We start from the raw sequence: 22,496 nt of genomic DNA, 5'->3' as shown, positions 1-22,496 counted from the left end.
AAAAGTAAAAGCTATTGATGTTGAATCAACTTGAGCTCGTTGATTTTGTGTTGCTATCTACAAGGTTATTTGTCGATTTCCTATTACCATATCTCGTATTTTTTGCATCATATTTACAAAGATTATAAAATTATAAGAATTTATTATGCTTCATTTATAGGTTGTATTTACATAGTTTAGGAAGAAAATATTCTTAAAAATTTTATAAGGACCATCGATTATACGTTAGGCTTTAAGAATTTTTTCTTTTTCTTAAACGGCTGGAAAGAAGTACTAGATTGCATCGGGGATGCCTGATTCATATGGCTGCTAGATCTCTTCTTTTTTAGTTTCTTACCAATACTATCGACTAAAGTATTATATCTATGAAGTAACAGAAAATTCAATGATTACGCTAGGCTTAGTACCCATTTAATGAAGGACACTTAATTTTAGCTGAATTAGAATTAGAATTTTAAAAATTGTTAACGCCAACAATGTCATCAATGCTACTAGTATAATTGCTATCGGTACAGGTAAATTAGTAAATAGTGTTGTAGGGATACGCAAGATGATACATACAGAAATAGCGTCATAGCCAATTTGCAATTCTAAAGTTACTAGAATTTTATTAATCAATTATAAGAATACCTTCTAGCCAATTCTTCATCTGAAATATCCTTTTCTGCACTTAAATCTGTTTCTGTTGTTGTTGTTGTTGTATTTTCAGAATTTTTAGCTAAACTTTGTTCATAGATTGTGTATTGCTCATTGTAAAGTTTCTGTAGGACAAACATTGGCAATATTTAGCGAGCAGAATATTGAATATAGTTAGCAAAGCAACTTTCGATACCGGTACAGTATCAGAGCTATAAAATGTCATAAAGATTCAAGATAAAATGTTTCAGGCATAAAATAGTACCTCTATTTCTGGATTAAAATTTCTAAAGGACATTCTACCGAGTTCAAATAATGGCTTACATGGAACGTAACTAGGAATCATCACTATATTTTTACTGTAAAATAATGAATATAACATTAGTGATCAATGCTTTACGCTGTAATATATTTACATTAATTGATTTCTTTTAGCTAAGTCTATCCAAGCTGTAAACAAATATATGTAACTCACCTTATTTGAAAAGCACCATAATTTTGGGAAGTATTTAAAGTATTATTGGTATCTTCAGCAATATCTGATCTCTTATTGTTACGTTGCATAAACTAAATAAATAAAAATTCAATACTAAATAAGACTTGTTTATAAAATCATGGAATATTACAGGATTGTGAATGTCTAGCTTAGTATGCTGCTTTATCCTTGTGTAACTACCTAGATGCTACATCTTGATTTCATGTTTTACAAGGTATAATCAGAGGTACAGCGTAATTTAGGAGTAGCAATTACTTCTTACGGGGATATTTCTTTCGAAGTACCAATTATTAATCGTATTTGCATTGCATTGTGTATACTGTATACTGTAGGATGATTGAAATTATAGGAAACTGTTATTGATTTCTTAGTAATCCTACTTGCAATCAGAATGAAAGGATTTGATTTGAATTAACCGCGTTAACGACCAGCTTCCAAAAGGTTCAACAACGATTAAAATAAACTATACCTACTTTGCATTAGAAGGAGGTTTAACTTTAACTTAAGCAATCATAATTCTTTTTGGGGGCAATATGACTGAAGGAGATTGAAACTGGATCAGCTGACTACCAAATGTAGACAACATCGGAGAACACATCCTTTATCATCTATACGTAGATTATACTATCTTCAGGATGGCATGGCAAAATCAATGGTACAACTACACAGTAGATTTCTTTCAGACTGAAAGAGTAAATTGTAAAGTAGATAACTGTCTTAACCGAATCCCCTTTATCATGAATCTATGTGTCGATTTCATGGTGGGAAATTGCTTTCGGTTGATGAGTTGCTTAATACTGTACAGTAGTCAAGACCCTACAACAGTATACAGTATACGAGTACAGTATATACCCTCGTGCAGCAGCAGAGTGGTCATTTTATGCATTGTCAGTTGATCGACATGCCATTGCAAACATTGTCAACCCTATACGTTAAACAGATATGCTTTTTCAATCTTATTGTAGAAATTGAAGCTCGATTGGCCTCACAGTACGATAGCAAATAAGATAATATTATGCTGCAGCTATAATCATGGACAGGGCTTGCTATTTAGTACAAGAACTAGAAGAAGATGGACACTGCACAGCATCAGTCCATTGAATCATGGTGCTTACTGTATTACTATTATCGTATTGCTACTGTCAGCTTAGAATTCAACCAATCCAACTTAAGTCAACGGATCTCGAAATGAAAGCTTGACAACAGCAACCAAAAGAGATTGACTTACTTTCATGCGCATTAAATTTGAGGAAAGTTCATTTTGATAATTGCCAGCCATGATGGTGTAGGTCGCAGCGGAGATGTTGCCGGGCCAACACGGTTCAGTTGCAAGGATGTCAGACCCACCTGCTGTACTCAGTGTACAGTACAGTATACTGTACTAATTCACCGGTTTTTACAGTCGCTCTAATGACACTGTACTGTACAGTACTGTACACTGTACAGTACACTGTACAGTGTACAGTACAGTACAGTCATGGACTACTAAAAGAAAACCTTCTACTGTACTGTAGTCCATGGTACAGTAGTGTACAGTACAGTACAGTACAGCATGTCATGACTCAGCTCGTTAGGGGTAAAAAATGAAAGAAAAGGAAAGAGCCTCTACGACTGAATAATCATTCCTAAGCAATTACTCATATATACTCTAAGAGTCTCTAGTGTACACACTATACAGTAAAGTAAAACTTCAAAGAGTTGTTTTTTTCCTGTACATGCAGTATAGTAGAGTACTGTACTGTATAGTGTACAGTGCCGTACAGTACTCTATTTCCTCGGGAAAATTGATTTAATTGAATAGTCCATGACCTACTGTACAGTACACTACAATACATTATATACTGTACAGTACAGTAATGACTATGGAGTACGGACTACGACAGTAAATACTGTGCTGTGCTTAATGCACTATACTGTACTGTACTGTACTGTACAGTGTACAGTGTACAGTGTACAGTACTGTACTGTTTTACAAGTCAGTAGCCCATGGCACTGTATCGAGTACGGTACGGTACTGAGGATTTCAGACGCCTAGACGTTCGGACTATTTTTAACCCCTCTCTATAACTACAACTTTGACCACATTGAAATAAGTAGACCGTGGATACTATCGTGCGTTCATTGCTGTTTCCAAATTTAAAACTCGAATTTCTCCAATTCTTATTTCATTATGCCGGTGGATACCAAATTATACGATATCTTAGGCGTTACTCCAACCGCTTCTGACAGCGAATTAAAGAAGGTATGTTGTAGACTCCAATTCCAGTATGGTATACAGTACATATTATACGACAGAGTTTTTCATTCTTTGCTGTGAGATGACAGTGAACGATATTGGTAGAGAAATGATTGTACACTGTATGTACTTGCACAGTCATCATAGCTAAAATACAACACTAACTGAACGGCATTATAATAATATTTAATTAGAATGTAACCCGATTATCAAAGAATTTCATAATCGGATATTAGACTCCGCTCACTAGCATTAAAATTAGTTGTAGATCCCAATCATTCACTAAAATAAGAAAGGTTACTTGAGTCTAATGTAGCGCTACCAATGACTTGTCAATTGAAAGAATGAGTCTTTTACACGCTACATGGATAGACAGCAAGTTGAACCTACACCGGTACGATAGTATATGCAGCTTAGTAAGAATAGAGACAGTCGACTACAATACAATTCAAGCAATTTCTTATATCTAGTTGAGAAAATAGTGGACGCCGATGTTGTATTAAGCCAAACGTATTGAAAATTGGACGGTGATGGCCCGATTATCCAGTGTTGAATCATGATACATACTGCAATAAAGTATTTCGGCAGCCACGTTGAATCCGGCCCTAGAGTTAAAACATTGATGCAATCGATGTTTCTGGAACATGAATCGATGCTGCGGATACTGTACTTACTTTATTCACACCGCCGTAGGCACAGTATGCCACATGGATGAGTGAATGGGTGGTTGTACTCTTAGCATGCTTGACGTCATTGTGCCGGCCGTGGTGAGGTGAATGTCAGCCATGCTCTACTGTACAGTGTACAGTGTAGTCTAGCGTACAAGAGGACTTTGTATAGGCTGACGAACCCAGAAGATGGCATGCTACCTTGCTGGAAGCGCAAGGCGGTACGCGTAACGATACACAACTCATTATGAGCCTAGGCAACACTGCCATCAGTCAGCCACATTTTGACTGGTAGAGGAATTGCAAAACCAATTTTTGCAATTTGTGCCAGTTCAATATCTTTTCCACACAGTTGAATTGGGAAAATTAAGACAATATTATATGTTAAGAACGTTTGCATGGGCTAAGATTCACTTTTCAATATGGTGAGAGGTGACAATCCTATTATAATGTCTTCAAACTGCTTGGACTGATCGGGAATTTTTATTGCAAAGACAACCAGCTAAAAATGGCATAATTGGATCATCAATCTGTCTGTTTTTCTATAACGATACACAATATATTGTGCTGTAAATTTCAAGTAGCAGGCTTTACACTAGGATTAGGTGAATCGTGGGCTGGTTTGGACGATATTTGGCCTCGCCCAGGGTTGCTTAATATTATTGTTTAATATGTGTATTTATTGCATCATCATGCTTGGAAACTTTGAAGCTACGACAATAAAATAGAATTGAATGGATACCCTCTTACAGTAGTATGCCGTACTTTCAGAATGGAGTACTGTACAGTATACAGTAAAACTGTCAATGTTGGGAATATAATAAGCTACTAGTGACTATCGAGAGAAAGAGTACAGTAGTCGCTGAAGTTACTCCTTAACTTGAATAGCATTGCATATACCTATTGATGAAGCAGTGAACGAGTGCAACCTTTTCATTGCTACAGATACGAATCGGATTAATCAATGCATGCCGGCTTATCAATTTATTTTATGCTAACTTAACTGCATGTAGTAACAACAACTTGGCTGCAGGGTTACAGTGAATCTGTAAATAGCCTAGTAACCAATGTGGATATACTATATTTGCTCACGGTAGCGTACTAGCCACACCTGTAACAACAATCGCGTGCGCATTTTCCATCAGAAAATTGAGGTTATCACGTTGCTTACTTCTTCCTTGAACCGCTGTAACTAGGTGTAACTGCAATACGTATTCTTACTCATCGCGAGTTCTAATTCTCGTTAGTGCCTCCAGCAAATTATATTTTTGGTTGTTAGTATATAGTGCGTATCTTAAACGCTTTAATGTAAATTTTAGCACTTGCTATGAAATTCAGTAATTGCGCATTATGGAGCTATTATTAAGGAACTTATTTAAGGTATATATGTCACGAGCATATTTACTCTATTAAGTCCTGGCAGTAATTGTGATTAATCTGCCTTTAAATTCGTAAAATATCTTAATTCACGTGTATTTGTATATGCAGTAGCCGATTTACTTGCTTAAGGTTAACCTTGACCATATTTCAAAATGCGCATCTCGATTGGAGTACAAATGGTCTATAAGCTATAGCTGGTTATGCCTTTCTACTGTCCACTTTATGACATTAATGATTTACGGGAACAGAAGTAGTAATATTTAATCCTAATTAGGTAATACTGTACATGCCTTAGTAATCGTGTATCATTTATGTTAGGCCTATCGAAAATTAGCCAAGGAATACCATCCGGACAAGAACCCTGATGCTGGGGACAAGGTATTTTATGGAATAGCGTTTACCTGGAAATTTATTTGCTAAGATGCATAGTTTAATTGTTGAAAATTGTACAGCTTAGGACAGTATCGTAAAGCTTGTTTGAACAAAAATGTATATTTTATTTAAAAAACAAAGTTTAAAGAAATCAGCTTTGCCTACGAAATATTATCAAATAAAGATAAGCGTAATATATATGACCGCTATGGTCAGAAAGGTTTGCAAGAAGGCGGCCGAGATGGAGGTACCGTGTGATGGAATTGCATTTTTTGATGTAAAATGCTTATTTCATTAATTCTTAGCATCGACCTTTATCTGAAATTTACTTTTTCTATTTTTATTTGTTAAGGATCATTTGGAGAAGATATTTTCTCTCATATATTTGGTGGAGGTCTTTTTGGAGGCGGTAATAAATACAAAATTGTCGTAGTTAATAGAGTTTTAAAAGCATATACGAATCGATTCATTTACGCTTATTGCGCCTGTTATTCATACTGATATTTATATTTGAAGGTGGAAGACGTCGTGCACGAAGAGGAGAAGATACTGTGCATCCGTTGAGGTAATTGCTTTTGCAGTATCATCAAATGAATCAAGTCTGTTGTCTAATCTATAAGCGGTCTATATTATTGTCACTTCACTTTACTTTGATTCTATTTAATTTTAGAGTTACTTTGGAAGATCTATATAATGGAAAAGATACCAAACTTCAAATGACAAAAAATGTCATCTGTAGCCAATGTGACGGGTAAATCATCAAGCTTTCTCAAGTAACTTGTTGATAATTTCATTTTTAATTCAATATGTATTGTTTTGTTGTTTCAGTAATGGTGGAAAATCTGGAAAAGTGCAGACTTGTAGCGACTGTAATGGGAGAGGAGTCAAAGTTACTCTGCGTCAGTTAGGCCCAGGACTTGTACAACAGTTACAAACTACATGCCCAGAATGTCATGGGGAAGGTACGTCTCATTTAGCGATAGCTCAAAGAAAAGTGTAAAATTTACCTTACTTTTTTAATTTGATTTACTAATAAGGGGAAACAATCAAAGAAAAAGATAGGTGCCCTAAGTGTAAGGGCAAAAAAGTTATTAAGGAAACGAAAATACTTGAGGTAAATGATTGATTTTTTTTAATTTCTTTCTTTAACTCAATGACTAAGTGGGTCTTTAATCATCGAGACTAAAAATTTCTTGGTAGGTACATATCGATAGAGGCATGAGGCACGAACAAAAAATTACGTTTCATGGTGAAGGTGATCAAACTGTAAGTTAAAAAAGAATTCATATTTGTGATTTAGTAAGTTTTCAATTTTTAAATTGCCAATTATTCTATAGCCTGGTTTAGAGCCTGGAGATGTAATTATTATTTTACAACAAAAAGAACATGAAATCTTTCAACGTCATGGTAATGATCTACTGATGGAACATAAGATCAAATTATGTGAAGCTCTTTGCGGCTTCCAATTGGTAATTAAGCATCTTGATGGGCGCCAGTTACTGATTAGCCATAATAAAGGTCAAGTCATTGAACCAGGTATATGGTCTTCTATACTGTTCTCTTTAGGAGAACAAGTTTCCCTCCCTTAGAGTACATACATATATAACGATTCGTGTATTGCTTTTCTTCGCATAATAGGTTGTGTAAGAGGTGTAGTAAACGAAGGGATGCCACATCCTAAAAGAGCCTTCGATAGGGGTAACTTGTATATTAAATTTACTCTCGAATTTCCCAAAGATAATGAAATCTCGGCAAAGAATCTTAAGGTAAAACATAGGGAATAGACTGCATGGCATATATATATAACGTATATATCAATCTATATCGTTCGTTATTAATTGCGGCGTTTACTTCCTAACTGTTGGTTTTTAGACGTTGGAAAGTTTATTGCCTCCTCGTTCTAAATTGCCAAAGCTTAGTGATGAACATGAAGAGGTGGATCTTATTGATATAGATCCAGAGTCTAATTCCGGTTATTATGGTCATGAAGATAGTGACGATGAACATGAACGGGGAGGCCCCGGTGTACAATGTGCTACGAACTGAGTTGTCTTAAGCGTTACTGTATCGTATAAATTTATGCTTGGCTCGTAGTAGTCTGATGTTATAAATATAACTTTCGTCTTTCTTACGCTTAATACGGGTATAGGTAATAAGCAGATTAGATTATTTTGAATAATTTTAATTTTAAATTTAGTCTTTCTGTAAGAATTCCCGAATACATTTAACGGAAATAATTGCATTAAATAACTCCCGAATAAATGTTGTACACATTCAGCTTCAATAATGGGCTGAATATTATGGCAGTTTATGGCTGTAACAATTTCTGGAGTAAATCTCTTACACTTGGAGGCTTTAGAATCAATGATGTGTTATTTCATGATTTCTGAAAGGATTTAGAGAAATCACGCATGCAGATATAGTATGAAGCAATAAATTTTTTCAAGCATGCACCGCCAAAATGGTAGTATTGAACACAGCATAAGATTATACGTTTTAACTGATTTATAGATTTTACTTTACTTTTTGTGCATACAGTACTATTACTCTAATCTAGATCAATATTTTGCTATCAGATCCCTTACTTACTCGTAATACTCGCGTACTGTACTTCAGTAGGTACTGGAAAGTACTCACACACACACGGACAAACTGTTTTAATGTATAGATACATATTGATTCGCTTTATTTGAAATTATATGCTTAATAACAAATGTGCAGTATTATAAGCATATAAGTATACTGCAAGTTATTAGAATTAAGTTATAATGTAGTAATTTCATTACCAAAATTTTCTTATTGATTACATTTGGTAATTTGAGATTGATACCTAAACGTAAATTAATTATTTAACTCGAATGTTTAAGATATACGCGTATAGTAACAGCTATAAACATTGCCCATGACATATTGTCACATTTACTCCATTACCTTTATCCATTACTTACTAACTCAAAGTCTTTGACTCTAAACTATATTTTCTAAGCTCACTAGAAACCAGCTTACCCCATATCAAATTATATGGATGAACGTATATTGTAAAATCATTAAATTTATTGACCATCTTTCGCCCTTCGTTTGCCCACTTGAAAATACTACCTTCTAAATTGTAGATATTATACTTTTTTTCATCTTGAGTATTTGAAATGTATCGTTGTAGCTTGTCCACGAATGCAGACGATCTATAACCAACCGAGCAATAGGCTACAACTGCATAATTTTCGTTATTTGAGGCTATAACTTTCATCAGAAAATAGAATATGTAAGACTCATAGTGATCCTGCAAAACAGGTTTCATTACCGTAGCTAGGTAGGTATACACTATATTGTATTACTCGTATTGCATTTTGCATCAAACGCTTACAACTTTGTTTTAAGGGAGAGCAACCATCGCAATGTAAAATGCTTACAAACTACAGAGAGATAAAATTATCGCAGCTATCATGAACGCTGAGTTTATCCAATGATTTTACAATAAATAGCTATTATTTTCTAATAAGTTCTAAAACGTATCAATTACTTACTAAACGTGCTAGTATATTGTTATTAGTGACGTAATGCGGAAACTATGATGACTTAAAAGTTGTTACTTTTACAATAATCGCCTAAATATGAGCTAATAGGTATAAATCTTAATTACCTTCAATTTCTTTATGAATTTGTTGAAAATCAGTAATTTCTAATTCCGCCCGCTTTGCATCTACAATATGACTGATATCGTACTCCTTTTCTTCTCTGATATCCTGGAATACAAATGTTGCTGTCATCATTTACTCTAATAAGATAACTGAATTGAGTTGTATACTTTTGGTTATTTTGACATTCTAACCAATAACATAACATTCATATTAGAATGACTTTGTGTTTGCAGCCACGAATAGAGCTGTTCAGTTGTAATATGCTTAACAGAAGGAAATCGAAGCTGAATACCACCTTGCACCACAAACATGGAGGCCATTATTTTCTAGTAGATGACACCGATTCAATTGACTACACGTTTACTGTACAACTTGTATTGCCCAAGCTTGACAGTTTCAGAGCTGTCGCTTGTAAGCAATTCTATTCCGTTGAATATCGATTTTACTAGAGTATGCGTATATATACACTATTATATAGGCTGTCGTTATTCGATTGTTGATTGTAAGTAATTGTATTTCGTTGATTATCCACTGGAAATTAGCATCAGGATGAGCTGTAAATACTCCTACCTAGAACCAGTAAAATGAAACCTTTAAAAGTAATTAAAGTATAGTGGTAAACAGCAAGTTCATCGCACAATATGTCTTTACGCACTAAAGCCATATCATCGTTTGTATTGTTGTGAGTTAAGAAAAACTTACAAGACAGTGTATTATTCAGTAGGTAGAGAGGTCGAAAAAGGTGATCGTTAAAGTTCAATCCGGAAGTTTATTGTAGAAGACGAGTAAAGTTAGTTCTTACATTGGCTTATTAATGTTCCATTGCGATTGTGATTAATTGGTGTAATTATTTATACCAGATGTACTCGTAGATTGATTCACTTTAAGCAGCGCAGATCGATTGAATTTGATTTCTAGTCGAAGTTTCACACTGAGTAATCCAGATTAATGACGTACAAGTATAATTACTGTACAGTAGAATCAAATATTAGCTAATAGAGAAGTTACGATCCTTGCTTAAGTTAAAGAAAGTAAATAATAATTAGCAAAAACTCGAAGACATACTGTACAGTATTGAACGACGAACCTTAAATTCAAATTAATATTGGCTTTACAAGTCCCTGACTATGCAGTACTGTCGATAATGCGGGTCACAGTGATTTGACCATAACAAACAGTTAAGCACTACTGCAACCTTCATAGATGAACGTGTTCTACTGCGTGTACATACAGTACCGTACAGTACTATAAAATAATAGTGTAACCAGATGTCGACACAAATCACTATCGAGTTAAAGCGATCTGTTTCCTTACTGGTATGTCGTCACTCTAAGCCATACAATATAGTGTACAGTATATTGGCAGCCTTGACGAAATGTTAAAAAACTCGACAAGGCCGTGGCATAATGGCTATGTATACTTTTTGATGACTTACTATGCATCGAAGAAATGAATATATAGTACATATAAAATGCCTTCTATTATGGTTTCATTTTTTTTTTTTTTTGGAAGTGTAGTACTGTACTGTACATACTGTACGCTCGCAAGCATAAAGCGAAGCCTCTTGGTATCCGCTGCAGGGTACTTTTACGTTTGTCGGGTAGAAAATCGAGTCAGGCACGGACGGTAACGCGCGGACAGACGGTACACTACGAGATTCAATGCAAGCAAAGACTTGTAATAAGAGTTGTAAATTTAGGTAAGTTTGAAGTTTGATGGCATACTGTCGAGTGTAGAGTCGACTGCAGACTGAGTCAGTACTGTACTGTACTGTACAGTGCGGAATCAAGATTGAACATTTGAAAAAATAAACAAATGATCTCATCGAGTCTTTTTAGGAAATGGAAGCGAATTCATTGGTACACTTGAAATCATTTTCCTGTCTATTTTGACAGTGAAACTTTCACATGCAGTGCACCGAGCTGCACTTGAAAATTAACCGTTTATAAAAGGGCAGTCGATTGTATAACAATTATTAATATAGAAATGGCGATTAGAAACTTGTAGGCTGTCTGCGGCTATTTTCACTACAGTATCCAATCCGTGCGGTTACAGTGCTTAGTACAGTATCGTACAGTATAGAGACTGTAGTCGAGTACTGTCATAACACACTATAGGCAGTAGGCTTAAAGCGTTTAGACTAGAAAACTTCAGAATGCTGTGAGATGCTTACAACAGGCCCTTCAGCTCTTACAGTAGTACTACAGTAGGTGCAAAATTTCACTTGGATATAGAATGAGTCCAATGACGTGCTCCAGTTGGACATAGACGAACTCGACCACAATACAAGTAGGAGTGCAATTGATGAACTACGTTAGTATTATCCAGATTAAATCATCGTCACCAAGGATATTCAAAATTGGAAAATCTTCATCGTAAAATAGGAAATCAGATAGCAACAGTAAAGTCATTTTGAGCCTTTTATTGTATTGGTGGATACTATCATTTTAAAGTTGACTTATTCAAGAGAGAGAGAGTGGCAACGGATTGACACAGTCATCGATTACAACAATAATTAATTACTGAATTGATCGATTGGACGACGTCATTAGGAGAATGTTGCAAGAAGAGAATGTCGTATCATGGTTCCAAGAATTACACCAATTTCGAAGAGTTGAACTTTTAGCTGCTTTATTACATGCTTGCTTACCCTATGAGCTACAATATTTAAGCCAATTAACCGATGATTCGTCAAGACACAACCGGACTTATTTAGCACACGATGAAAACTGCGCCAATACTAAATCTGAATTATATAATTTAACCGATTTAAACGATGCACGCATACGACGTAAATTATGCTTATGCTTATCCATGTTAAAAAGCTGCAACACCCAATGTGCTCAAATTATCTATCAAAATTTAATGTTTAATTATCGTCAACAGCTACAGCAACTGTCTATTATCGAGCAACAGCATAATTATCAAGATCAATCATATCATTTTCTTGATGATATATTATTAATCTATATGATGGCATCCAAACATCCGGCGTTTACATTTCATCAACAATTGACATTACGCCAATGCTTGGATGAATTTAAAAAATTTTATAAGGTAAGCTTGAATTCAATCCCCTCATGGATCCAATTAATAATATCCATGACTATGGACGACATGCTATCGAAAAGTCAATCGATAATTAATAAAGGGACCAATTTCAAATGGGGTAACTTTGAAAATCCCTTAGCAAAAGTAGATGCCAAATCCACCATCAGACTGCCAGCCATAGTACGATACTGCACTATATAGTACGCACTTATGTACATACCACCTACCCAGACGTTGTCCAAATCTTTCTCATGACTGATACAATCGACACTCGATAGCTTATAAAACACCCTCTTACTTTTAATATTCATTTTTCTTCACTTTTTGTCGATCTATACTTTGCCTACTTTGCTTTACTCCACTTATTGATAGAGAGTGGATAACGATGATGCAAAAGTTGGACGGCACTAGCAATATTTTATAATACATTGTTATGGATACTTTGCGACATGATCTACAATTTTTTGCGCTTGCCAATATTCCCTGATATAGAAAATGTCCTATTTCAATTCCTTGTTATCGACGTCATTTGCTTTTTCGATACCATATTTGCTATGTAGACTTATCCTCCATTTATTCCTCTTTCTGTACCTACTACCCACATTAAGACATACGTTCGCATATAGTGAAAAAGGATTGGACCATAATTTATCCAAAAGTGTACTAATGACACTCCAAACAAGTATATTATACGCGCATCAGGCACGAAAGGCTTTAAAAAGTACTTTTCTCTTAATTAAATTATGTATCGATCCTTCCTTATTGTTGATCAGCATTTCTTAATCGACCAAGTTTACTACGCCTTTATTAAAAGGCAAGTGTTACATTGGATCTCTATAAACGAAGGATATTCATAGCCCAGCTACTAAACTCTATATTTACAATCTCATTAGATGATAAATTCTTATTAACTGTAAAAAAATATTTTTCTTTACTATGAACATACTCCAATATTGATGCTCATCCTTGATGTAACTGCTGCATTATCATCAGTTTTTGAAACGGAACTAAAATTTCATCCATCACAAATTGATATTCAAATAGTGGCGTATTTTAATTGCGGGATGCAATACGGAACTCTACTTTACCTTAACTTTTCTCCCTTTTCTTTCTTTCGTAATTTTATATTACTGTACTTTGCAATAATCAATTTCGTCAGAGTGTATTTCTCTTTAATTATTATTATCCACCAATAACTAGATCCAAATACTTGAAAAACTAAAAGAGGATCGCTTCCACGATAATAATATAATAAATATATAATCGACGTAATTGAGTGCTAAAATCGCTTTCTTCAAGCTGTGAAAGAAAGCGATACAGTAGTTTGACCATCGTTGCATCTGTTCGTAAGGTATTTGATGAAACTTATAGTAAAAACTATAACCCACAAACTGATAATCAAATGTCGTAAAGATGTTTGTTATCAATATCCATATGCGTTATTGATAGAAAAAGATACAGAATCGGTCCAAAAATTACAACCAGGGATTACTAAAAAGAGGAGGGAGCACTCATCTCACTTCACAGAAATGTCGAGACCGGCGTTACAACTATCCCTAGTCCCTGATCAATCCATTCTAGATAACCGAATAGTACGTATAATGGATCTACATGACACCTTTTTTTTTAACTCTATAATAAAGTTCTACATACAGCACAGCAATCTTTTGCCTATCTACCGTAAAGTATATCGTTGGCATGTTATTCCGTCAATGCTAAGACATGCTGTGATGGATGTCTTTATCCTTTTATAGTACAAATGAAAGCTGATAAGCCAGCTATATACCACCAGATAAATGTCTAGACAATTGCACAAAACCAATCCAATCACCTGTCGCCGTTTATCAGTTGAAATTAAAAGATTTAAACGATGTCGAGTCATCAAATTTGATAAGCGCTAAAGCCAATAATAATAATTATTATACGTACAGTAATACGCCAACACGATAGTCGAAATGTTAATATTGGCTTTTTTTTATAACTACAGTATAATATGATCAGTAAATTAGTCCTATTAATCTAATATACTGTATACTTTTCAACAAAGAGCTGTTCTATTTTGGCGTACAGTATTTTTGCAGAGATGGAGAAGAAAATCATGTTATTCTTTAAAATTTACGTTGTAACAATTGCCCTTATTTAATTTTTCTTGCATCTATCGCTATTCATTATGAAGTAAAGATGATTTTTTTATGATTTACTTTCTCCATCAAGATTTTGTAATCCTGACTATGGAGACATTTAAATCATTACCTACCCTCTTTTGTCGTCTTCTGTATCGATATTGTCTATGTTAATGCTATTGCGGACATTGTTTAAATTACTTTTAGCTATCCATAATATCGATGAGGATTATATTTTAATAATAATTTTTTTAATCAGTGATCATAAACGTGCCGTTATAGCCTATCTAAAAAAATAACAATACGTGCCAATTTAGATCTATAAGATAGATTTCACTCGCTTGCGCTTGGATATTACATAACGTTTATTTTGGTCGAGGATGAGCTGTTATTAATTTAATCCATAACATGGAATGAACATCTGGTAGGATAGAATTTACGGTATATGAGTGATTATCGTTATTGCTAGTCGCGTGTACACTATCGTACATAGTAGATAAAAACATCTACTTCAGAAATATTACATCCTAGTCCGTATTTCTACCAAGTTGTGCGTACATTACGCGTATAGTTGCTATTTATTAATTCCAATAAACTGACAGCAAAATCATCTTGATATCGAATATCAATGGTTAACGATGAATGTTCATAATAATATAAAACTAATCTAGTCCTACTTGATAGAAGAAAATACTAATATACCTTGAGTGAAGCTAAAAGTAGGCGTTACTGCAAGAAAAAAATATTATACTTGAATTAAAACATTTCTTTCTGTTTATTAATTGTAAAATAATTTTAGAAATTCAACGACCATCGTGGTAAAGATAGCAGTGAAAATTCAGCCAGTCAAGATAATAGTAGTATAACAACTAATAATCAAGATGATGCAATCACAAATCAACAAAATAAAGAAATGTCAGCCTTAACTGCGATCGAGGTTGCTGAAGTATCCGATAGTAATCAAGAAATCCACCATCAATATCTTATTAAGGTAATAACAACAACAATGACGTCAATAATTATACTTTAAAATCATATTGAATCAAGAAATTAGTAGAAGTAAGACAATATATCCAATTATAATATTGTTATCCTTTGTCACCATCACAACTGATTAGAAGTATACTAGAATTGTTACAAAATTTTCATAACAATAGCTAGCAACTCGACGCACGCCATTTTGTCAAATAACTTTGAAGCTATTGTTTACTAGTTTGATGCTATTGTCTATGAGAAAAAATAAATTAATTAACTTGGGGATAGATTGATTTTAACATAAGATAGGATGTATTAGTAGGAAAGAAAGGAAGAAAAAGAAAAATTAAAGCAAACTCGACCATAGTTTAAGTTACAATCTATTCACACCTTATTGTATACTAATTTATATTGTTTGATATTAGCACTGATTTTTTTAGAAGGTACTTTTAAACATGGATTAGTATTTAATTAATTAAATTGGTCAAGAAAATCATTAATTCGAATATTACATTTGCTATATTTATTCATCTTTCTTTTTCAAAATTGCCTAGTTAATTCAAATTATCACTTTAAATGTATAGAATTAATCTAAACTAAAATTCACTTTACACTACATAATTACACGTATCATGCTTGTATACTCTGCTTGAATTATTATTATTATTCTTTCTTTCATATTGCCTGTTTAATTTACTAGGCTAAAATTATAGCTAATATATAAATACAAATGAGTTAATCTTAAACTAAATACAATAGTTGCAATACGCTTAATATTATCAATATTAATCTTACCTCTGTTGAGTTGACTTAGCTATAGTAGTTAGTTTTGATAAAGGATCAGTCAATTGTGTACGGTATAATTTATATCATAAGGAAGATTAAAGAAGAATTCTGTACGAATAATACATTTCTACTATTATTTTCTACCATCATAGGCGGCATGGTCTAACTACCGTACCAATGTTGTGTATAAGTCTGCTGAAGATGTTTTCAAATTTGACCAAGAGGTTAGTGTTACAGTGTGAATATTCTCTCTAAATGATCAATTGAATGTATCTCTCTGCATTTTGGTATGAAAGGAACTAGCGGTAAATAATAATAAATGGTTTGTTGTGAATTATTTTAGTACAATAGATTTAGGTTTTTAGGCAATATGACAACTTAGAATTATATGTGATCCAATTTAGAGTAGCATAATTTACGATTGTAACATTTTAGTGATTGTAATCATTATTAAAATTATGATTAAGTGATAAAATAAAGTGTCCATATAAAAATGTTTGGTTTATATTTTTCGTTATTTTTAGCTTGAAGATTACATAAAGAGCAACAATTTAAGTGATATTAATCTAGGACATCTCAATAAACCAGGTAATGTAGTGTTACAAACATTAAGTAGGAATAATTTAATTTAATTGCACAATTTCTTTATACTACGTTTGACAGTGCTGAATATATAAAAATCTCGATTAAGTTCCTTTCATTTTTCAATAACGCTTTGAATCTGCTAAAACTATAATTTACAAGAAAGTAATATGATACTTGTATGATCAATTTTAATCAAAAGTTTTACTCTATTTTTAGATTCATCCAAGCCAATCAAGCCAGTTGTATTACCCATCTCTGACGTTACTGCCTATATGAAGTAAGCTACATTTATGATAGACAATGAAATGAATTAATAATTTTATTTCAAATACTTCATACGAGCTCTAAAGATAACAGTTAATGTGATAAAATACTGTATTATTTACCATTGGTTTTATATCATTCGTCAAAGACAAATTACCCAGTTGCCTCGCCAAATCCTTACCTCCGATTTAGTGTGCAACTTTTTTAACAGCTCTACTGGTAAAATTAACTTTTAAATGTGTCTTAATAATTAGTATACTGTATATTAATATATAGTATAGATAATATATATAATTTAAGCCATTTCGATATAAATGTTACAAAAAGCATCAATTTAAATAGCTTTATGTCCGTTCGTTATCGTACAGATGGAACAAACGCACCATACGATGGTACTATACCTGCTGAAATTAATGATCTGATGCAAAAAGCAATTGACTCATACTCATCATCTAGTAATGGCATTCGCCGAAGAGACGTTACGGAATGGTTGGATGGGTTACATATTAATGGCGAGTCGGAAAATGACACCGTAATACATAAAGGGGTATATATGTATACTGATGCAATATACTTTGATTTTTATACGAGTATTTTACACATTTTGGAAGACTACTTAGAATATTGGTAATCTTTTACTCATCGCTAATAATTATTACTAATAATTTATTACGATTTTCATTATTGTTTCCATACAATCTACCTGAATTAACCTAGTTAACAAGTGGTGATTCCAATAAAGTTCAAAACAAGAAAGATTATCAAAAGTATGTACTACGACTATGACCTCATGCTGTGCTCTGATACTAGTATGAGATTAACTAGCAAAGTCACATACAATTTTCTAAATTTATTGTTACGAAGTATTTGTGTTATACAATTATCGGTAGTAAAATGATGTTATCACAACATAATCTTTAAGATGTATTTTAATTCAATCACAGTAAGCCCGTGAAGAAGAATCAAAGTATGGAAAGTGTAGGATCTGGAAACGGCGATAGTGAAATTGATGATAGGCCTCCAAGTGGGGATGAACAGTATTTCTATACTGCTGTACCTTCTATGTATGCTATAAACGGCAGAATACCGACGTCTCCAGTTAATACAATGATTCCACCGCCTATTGGTCACTTTGATAACAAATGCGCTTTTCCTCTGAACGCTTCTTATCCGGGATATAATCACCGAGGTCGAGACTATCGTGGCAATGCTTACCAATCAGAATTTATCCCAATGAAACATTGGTACGATCTCCGTCAAGCTTACCCTCCACCATACACAAATTTTGGGCCTAGCTTCTTTTTGCATAATGGTACTTCCAATGGTTACTATAATGGGCCTTATTTTCCTCCCACTCCTAGACCTCCAGTGCCTAGTGAAACTCGTATTTCTTGTTACAATTGTGGTCAAATTGGCCATTTTGGAATACAATGTATGGGTCCAACGATGATAGACATCGAAAATTCTGTCAAACATTCTAATCCATCATTTATTAAGAAGGCATAGCTATATTTTGGCCCTCTTATTAAAAACTTAAAAAATGTTTATCTACTGAAAACTAATTAGTCGTGGTGAAAGATAAATTTGCGCTAAGATACCATTTTAATATACTATAGTTGTCATTTTTGGTATGTATTATACATGTAAAGAAAATCGATTCTGTTATAATAACTTTCTGCTGGCGTCTATTGTGTGATATACTCGTGATTCAGTACAGTAAATTAAGAAACAGTAGATCTGCCTAATACATTTTGTTATCATGTAAGTTTAGGAGTGATATATGAATACGTCTGTTTTAAGTTACCAGACCTATATAGTACGTTAAGATTGATGGAGTTCATTATATTTCAAGCCATGATTGTACGATTTACATGTCAAAATTTTAACGAAGTGATGCTACTCTTTGACTTCCTTGTAACTCATGGATTATTGCTTTTAAAAATCTTACAGTGGATTCCAATACGAAATACTCTAAGTAATTTCATATACAATATACTGTAGATTAAATTATTTCTTGCTATGATTCTTGGCTCAGCTGAATACACCTTCTGAACAAAAATATTGATTAACTATTGTAATTAACATGCATATATCTAAGTCTGCAATAGCTTAAAAATTTGATTTTTTCTTTTTTAAATTGTACAATACTTGCTCTATTGTAGAATATCGTATTATGTTTCAAATGTTAGTAGATTATGATACTGATTGTTAACGGTTTAATATATTCCTTGCATAGCCAATACAATGTCACACTTCTATAGCTCTCGATACGTCGTTATTACGAAATAATAGAAACTACTTGAATTCAAACATATAACATTTTTCATTGCTAGCTATATCAATCAGTTAAAAGTCGATCTTGTGTGAATATTTCATCTACATTAATCTCGTGTTAAATTACGAATGATAAATTATTAACGTTGTTTCTGTTCTGGATGATCTGTAATGTGTCGATTTATCTCAGTGGGAGGTGTAACTAATTTTATGGACATAATATTCTGATTTTCTTTACTTTCCGAATGTTTAATTAATAATTAATACATCTATCTATTTTCTTCTGCGATAGAATGCGATAAAATAATTTTTATTTCAATATAATTGTCTGCTGTTTAGGCATCTAAAATCATTGCACTAGATTTCACGCTCATATTACCTGTAATTACCAGAATTTTAAATTAAATACGGTAATTATAGTATGATTATTATCTATTTTACTGACGTTCTTTATAAGTCTAATATTTGAATTACTGTAATACTCAATGTGATGTATGTTTATTTTAACAGGAGAGTATGCATTACTAATGATTCTTTTATTTACTATGCCATCCAAGTAGATTTTGCTTCCTATTTTAGTTGTTATAAGCTGTCTGTAGCCATATAATTGATATAGATTTAAAAAAATAAGGTAGGTAAAGTTAACCTTCCTTGATCTCTCTATCATTTATTTAACAAATATTCCTGTAAAACGTTGATTACGTGTATACATCCCATGGAGTTAAAATCGTTCATTTCAGCGGTACTATCTGATTTGATTAAATTTAATTTCATTTTGGTTGTGCATCAGTTGTATTCAATATAAATACATATGTATGATATCCTGCAGTGCGTTTACTAATTTTTATAGTGCATTATGGTTGCATTATTATTAATGTTCCTATATAGCAACGGTGAAAGTGAATGCGTACATTTTGCCACTTGATGTAATTTCTAACATTTCTTTCTTATTTTGTTTCTATATATGTATACCTATTTACTGTAGCATATTATATGCCTTTATTTTGTTAACATTGCCATTAGAAAGGCTAATAATGCACTTTAAACTAAATAATAAAACTGTTATGCACTTTTTTTATTTTCTAAATTTATTCCATTCCAGAATGCATATGATATCTTCATTTAAAGTGCTATGAATGATGCTATTAAATTGATAATTGTGCCAAACTTGATATATGTCAATCTTATTCTTTGTACAGTGATTAGTGGCTATTCTATTTTAGCTGCCACATGTATTTGTACATTACTCCACAATTGTACACTAACATGCTACATTTAAATATTGTCCATTTTTACGAAACATCATTATAATTATTTTCTTTTTCTGATGGGTGATTTTATACTTTAACGTTGATTTGATAATTGTTTCATTCGATGTAATATGCTTATGTACGTACGTTAATAACCGAAATTTGCAAAGCGATGAAAAGTTTTCGGCTATGGCATGTATTGTAGGGATGAATATGCCTTATATCCTTTTACATGATGTTCCATATACGCGTATAGATGTAATAATTATTGTGATGGTTTTGTTTGTTGTAGATTTTTATGTGTTAGTGAGCTGCGTTATCATTTAATATTGATCAAGAAATTGAAATTTCATGTTATACTACCGATGTTATGTACTCAAAATTTCTGACTTCGCTTCAAAGCAAATAAAATTATCCTTTTACCTTGCTTTTCTACTACCATAGTATCACCTTTGTGCCCTCAGAATAGTTACAGATAGTGCATGATTGCATATATTGAAGGATCGAATATATTTACGCGTAGATAGCGATATAGCAGTTTGGATTTGAGTTCCATGCTCTTCACTAATCTACTAGTATAATTATAGAGGCGGTGTGCTTATCCAATGTTAAGAGATCAGTGGATTTCTAACCCACTATACGTACTTGTACCATGGCCTGCTGCACTCCACTCCATTGCCGGTAAGCCATTCTCGCCTTCAGGCATCTACTAGCTATTACTGTAATATCATTTGTGCTCTACTTAATTATGCAATACAGTACAGTGTTGAGGTACGCATAGAGTATCGAACAAGAACTCCATTTTAGTGAGCTTATATCAGCAATACTCTAAAGAGGTTAGAAAGCTCCTTCTCGCATAAAATGTTACAGCAGGACTACTCAATCTTGAGTAAGTCCATGGTAACAGAGATTGCAAAGGTCCTCCTTAAATGCAAGTCTCTACGATGAATACCCTTAGTTTAAAGAGGTTAGAAAGCTCCTTCTCTCATAAAATGTTACAGCAGGACTACTCAATCTTAAACAAGTCCATGGTAACAGAGATTGCAAAGGTCCTCCTTAAATGCAAGTCTCTACGATGAATGCCCTAAAGAGGTTAGAAAGCTCCTTCTCTCATAAAATACTAGTGCAAACTCCCGTCGCTTTGCTGACGGTTTACGATAATGTGCTCATTTAACAGATAGTATTACCATTTGTCGTAGACCTGTCAGAGGTTCAGTAACTTTATACCGTGTACTGTGTAATGCAAGTCTCTACGATGAATACCCTAAAGAGGTTAGAAAGCTCCTTCTCTCATAAAATATTACAGCAGGACTACTCAATCTTAAACAAGTCCGTGGTAACAGAGATTTCAAAGGTCCTCCTTAAATGCAAGTCTCTACGATGAATACCCTTAGTTTAAAGAAGTTAGAAAGCTCCTTCTCTCATAAAATGTTACAGCAGGACTACTCAATCTTGAGCAAGTTCATGGTAACAGAGATTTCAAAGGTCCTCCTTAAATGCAAGTCTCTACGATGTAGTAGGCCATTGCGTGAATTCTGTACAAGCTACCATAATGTAAACTACAGTATACGAAGACAGTGCCGCACGATACAGTAAACTTGAACTTCTTCTGACCACTATACTGTACACTGTACTGACTGCACTCTACTCGTACAGTGACTACGGGGTCATAGTGGGATGGCTGAGCTTGAGCAATAAATATCATAGTAAAGTAGTAAACCATAGGAAACTCGTTGAGCCAAAGACAAACGGCAAGACCAAC

General features: G+C 33.4%; 4 protein-coding genes across 4 annotated transcripts; 2 read left to right on the top strand and 2 right to left on the bottom strand.

Annotated features, from left to right (window-relative positions):
* Positions 1-218: 218 nt before the first annotated feature.
* TRIADDRAFT_55666 (uncharacterized protein) lies at positions 219-2,411 on the bottom strand (the record flags this gene model as incomplete). The annotated part of the gene is made up of 5 exons (XM_002111504.1): positions 219-363; positions 631-761; positions 902-995; positions 1,112-1,203; positions 2,361-2,411. 5 exons carry the CDS (start codon positions 2,409-2,411, stop codon positions 219-221), a joined length of 513 nt encoding a protein of 170 aa, XP_002111540.1.
* Positions 2,412-3,302: 891 nt separating this feature from the next.
* Positions 3,303-7,834, top strand: TRIADDRAFT_63279 (uncharacterized protein; the record flags this gene model as incomplete). The annotated part of the gene is made up of 12 exons (XM_002111998.1): positions 3,303-3,374; positions 5,735-5,794; positions 5,930-6,035; positions 6,141-6,197; positions 6,305-6,353; positions 6,459-6,539; positions 6,617-6,750; positions 6,826-6,902; positions 6,989-7,054; positions 7,126-7,324; positions 7,427-7,554; positions 7,661-7,834. The coding sequence occupies 12 exons, from the start codon at positions 3,303-3,305 to the stop codon at positions 7,832-7,834; spliced, it is 1,203 nt and encodes a 400-aa protein (XP_002112034.1).
* A 649-nt stretch (positions 7,835-8,483) lies between these two features.
* TRIADDRAFT_55664 (uncharacterized protein) lies at positions 8,484-9,746 on the bottom strand (the record flags this gene model as incomplete). The annotated part of the gene is made up of 4 exons (XM_002111503.1): positions 8,484-8,530; positions 8,795-9,022; positions 9,429-9,531; positions 9,618-9,746. 4 exons carry the CDS (start codon positions 9,744-9,746, stop codon positions 8,484-8,486), a joined length of 507 nt encoding a protein of 168 aa, XP_002111539.1.
* A 2,236-nt stretch (positions 9,747-11,982) lies between these two features.
* On the top strand, positions 11,983-18,716 carry TRIADDRAFT_55663 (uncharacterized protein; the record flags this gene model as incomplete). The annotated part of the gene is made up of 9 exons (XM_002111997.1): positions 11,983-12,483; positions 15,400-15,591; positions 16,514-16,585; positions 16,886-16,949; positions 17,163-17,223; positions 17,359-17,429; positions 17,579-17,757; positions 17,928-17,977; positions 18,155-18,716. 9 exons carry the CDS (start codon positions 11,983-11,985, stop codon positions 18,714-18,716), a joined length of 1,752 nt encoding a protein of 583 aa, XP_002112033.1.
* Positions 18,717-22,496: the final 3,780 nt, after the last annotated feature.

Source organism: Trichoplax adhaerens, genomic scaffold (assembly GCF_000150275.1).
Source record: "Trichoplax adhaerens TRIADscaffold_4 genomic scaffold, whole genome shotgun sequence".
Classification (NCBI taxonomy): Eukaryota; Metazoa; Placozoa; class Uniplacotomia; order Trichoplacea; family Trichoplacidae; genus Trichoplax; species Trichoplax adhaerens.
This window is presented reverse-complemented; position numbering and strand designations above follow the sequence as displayed.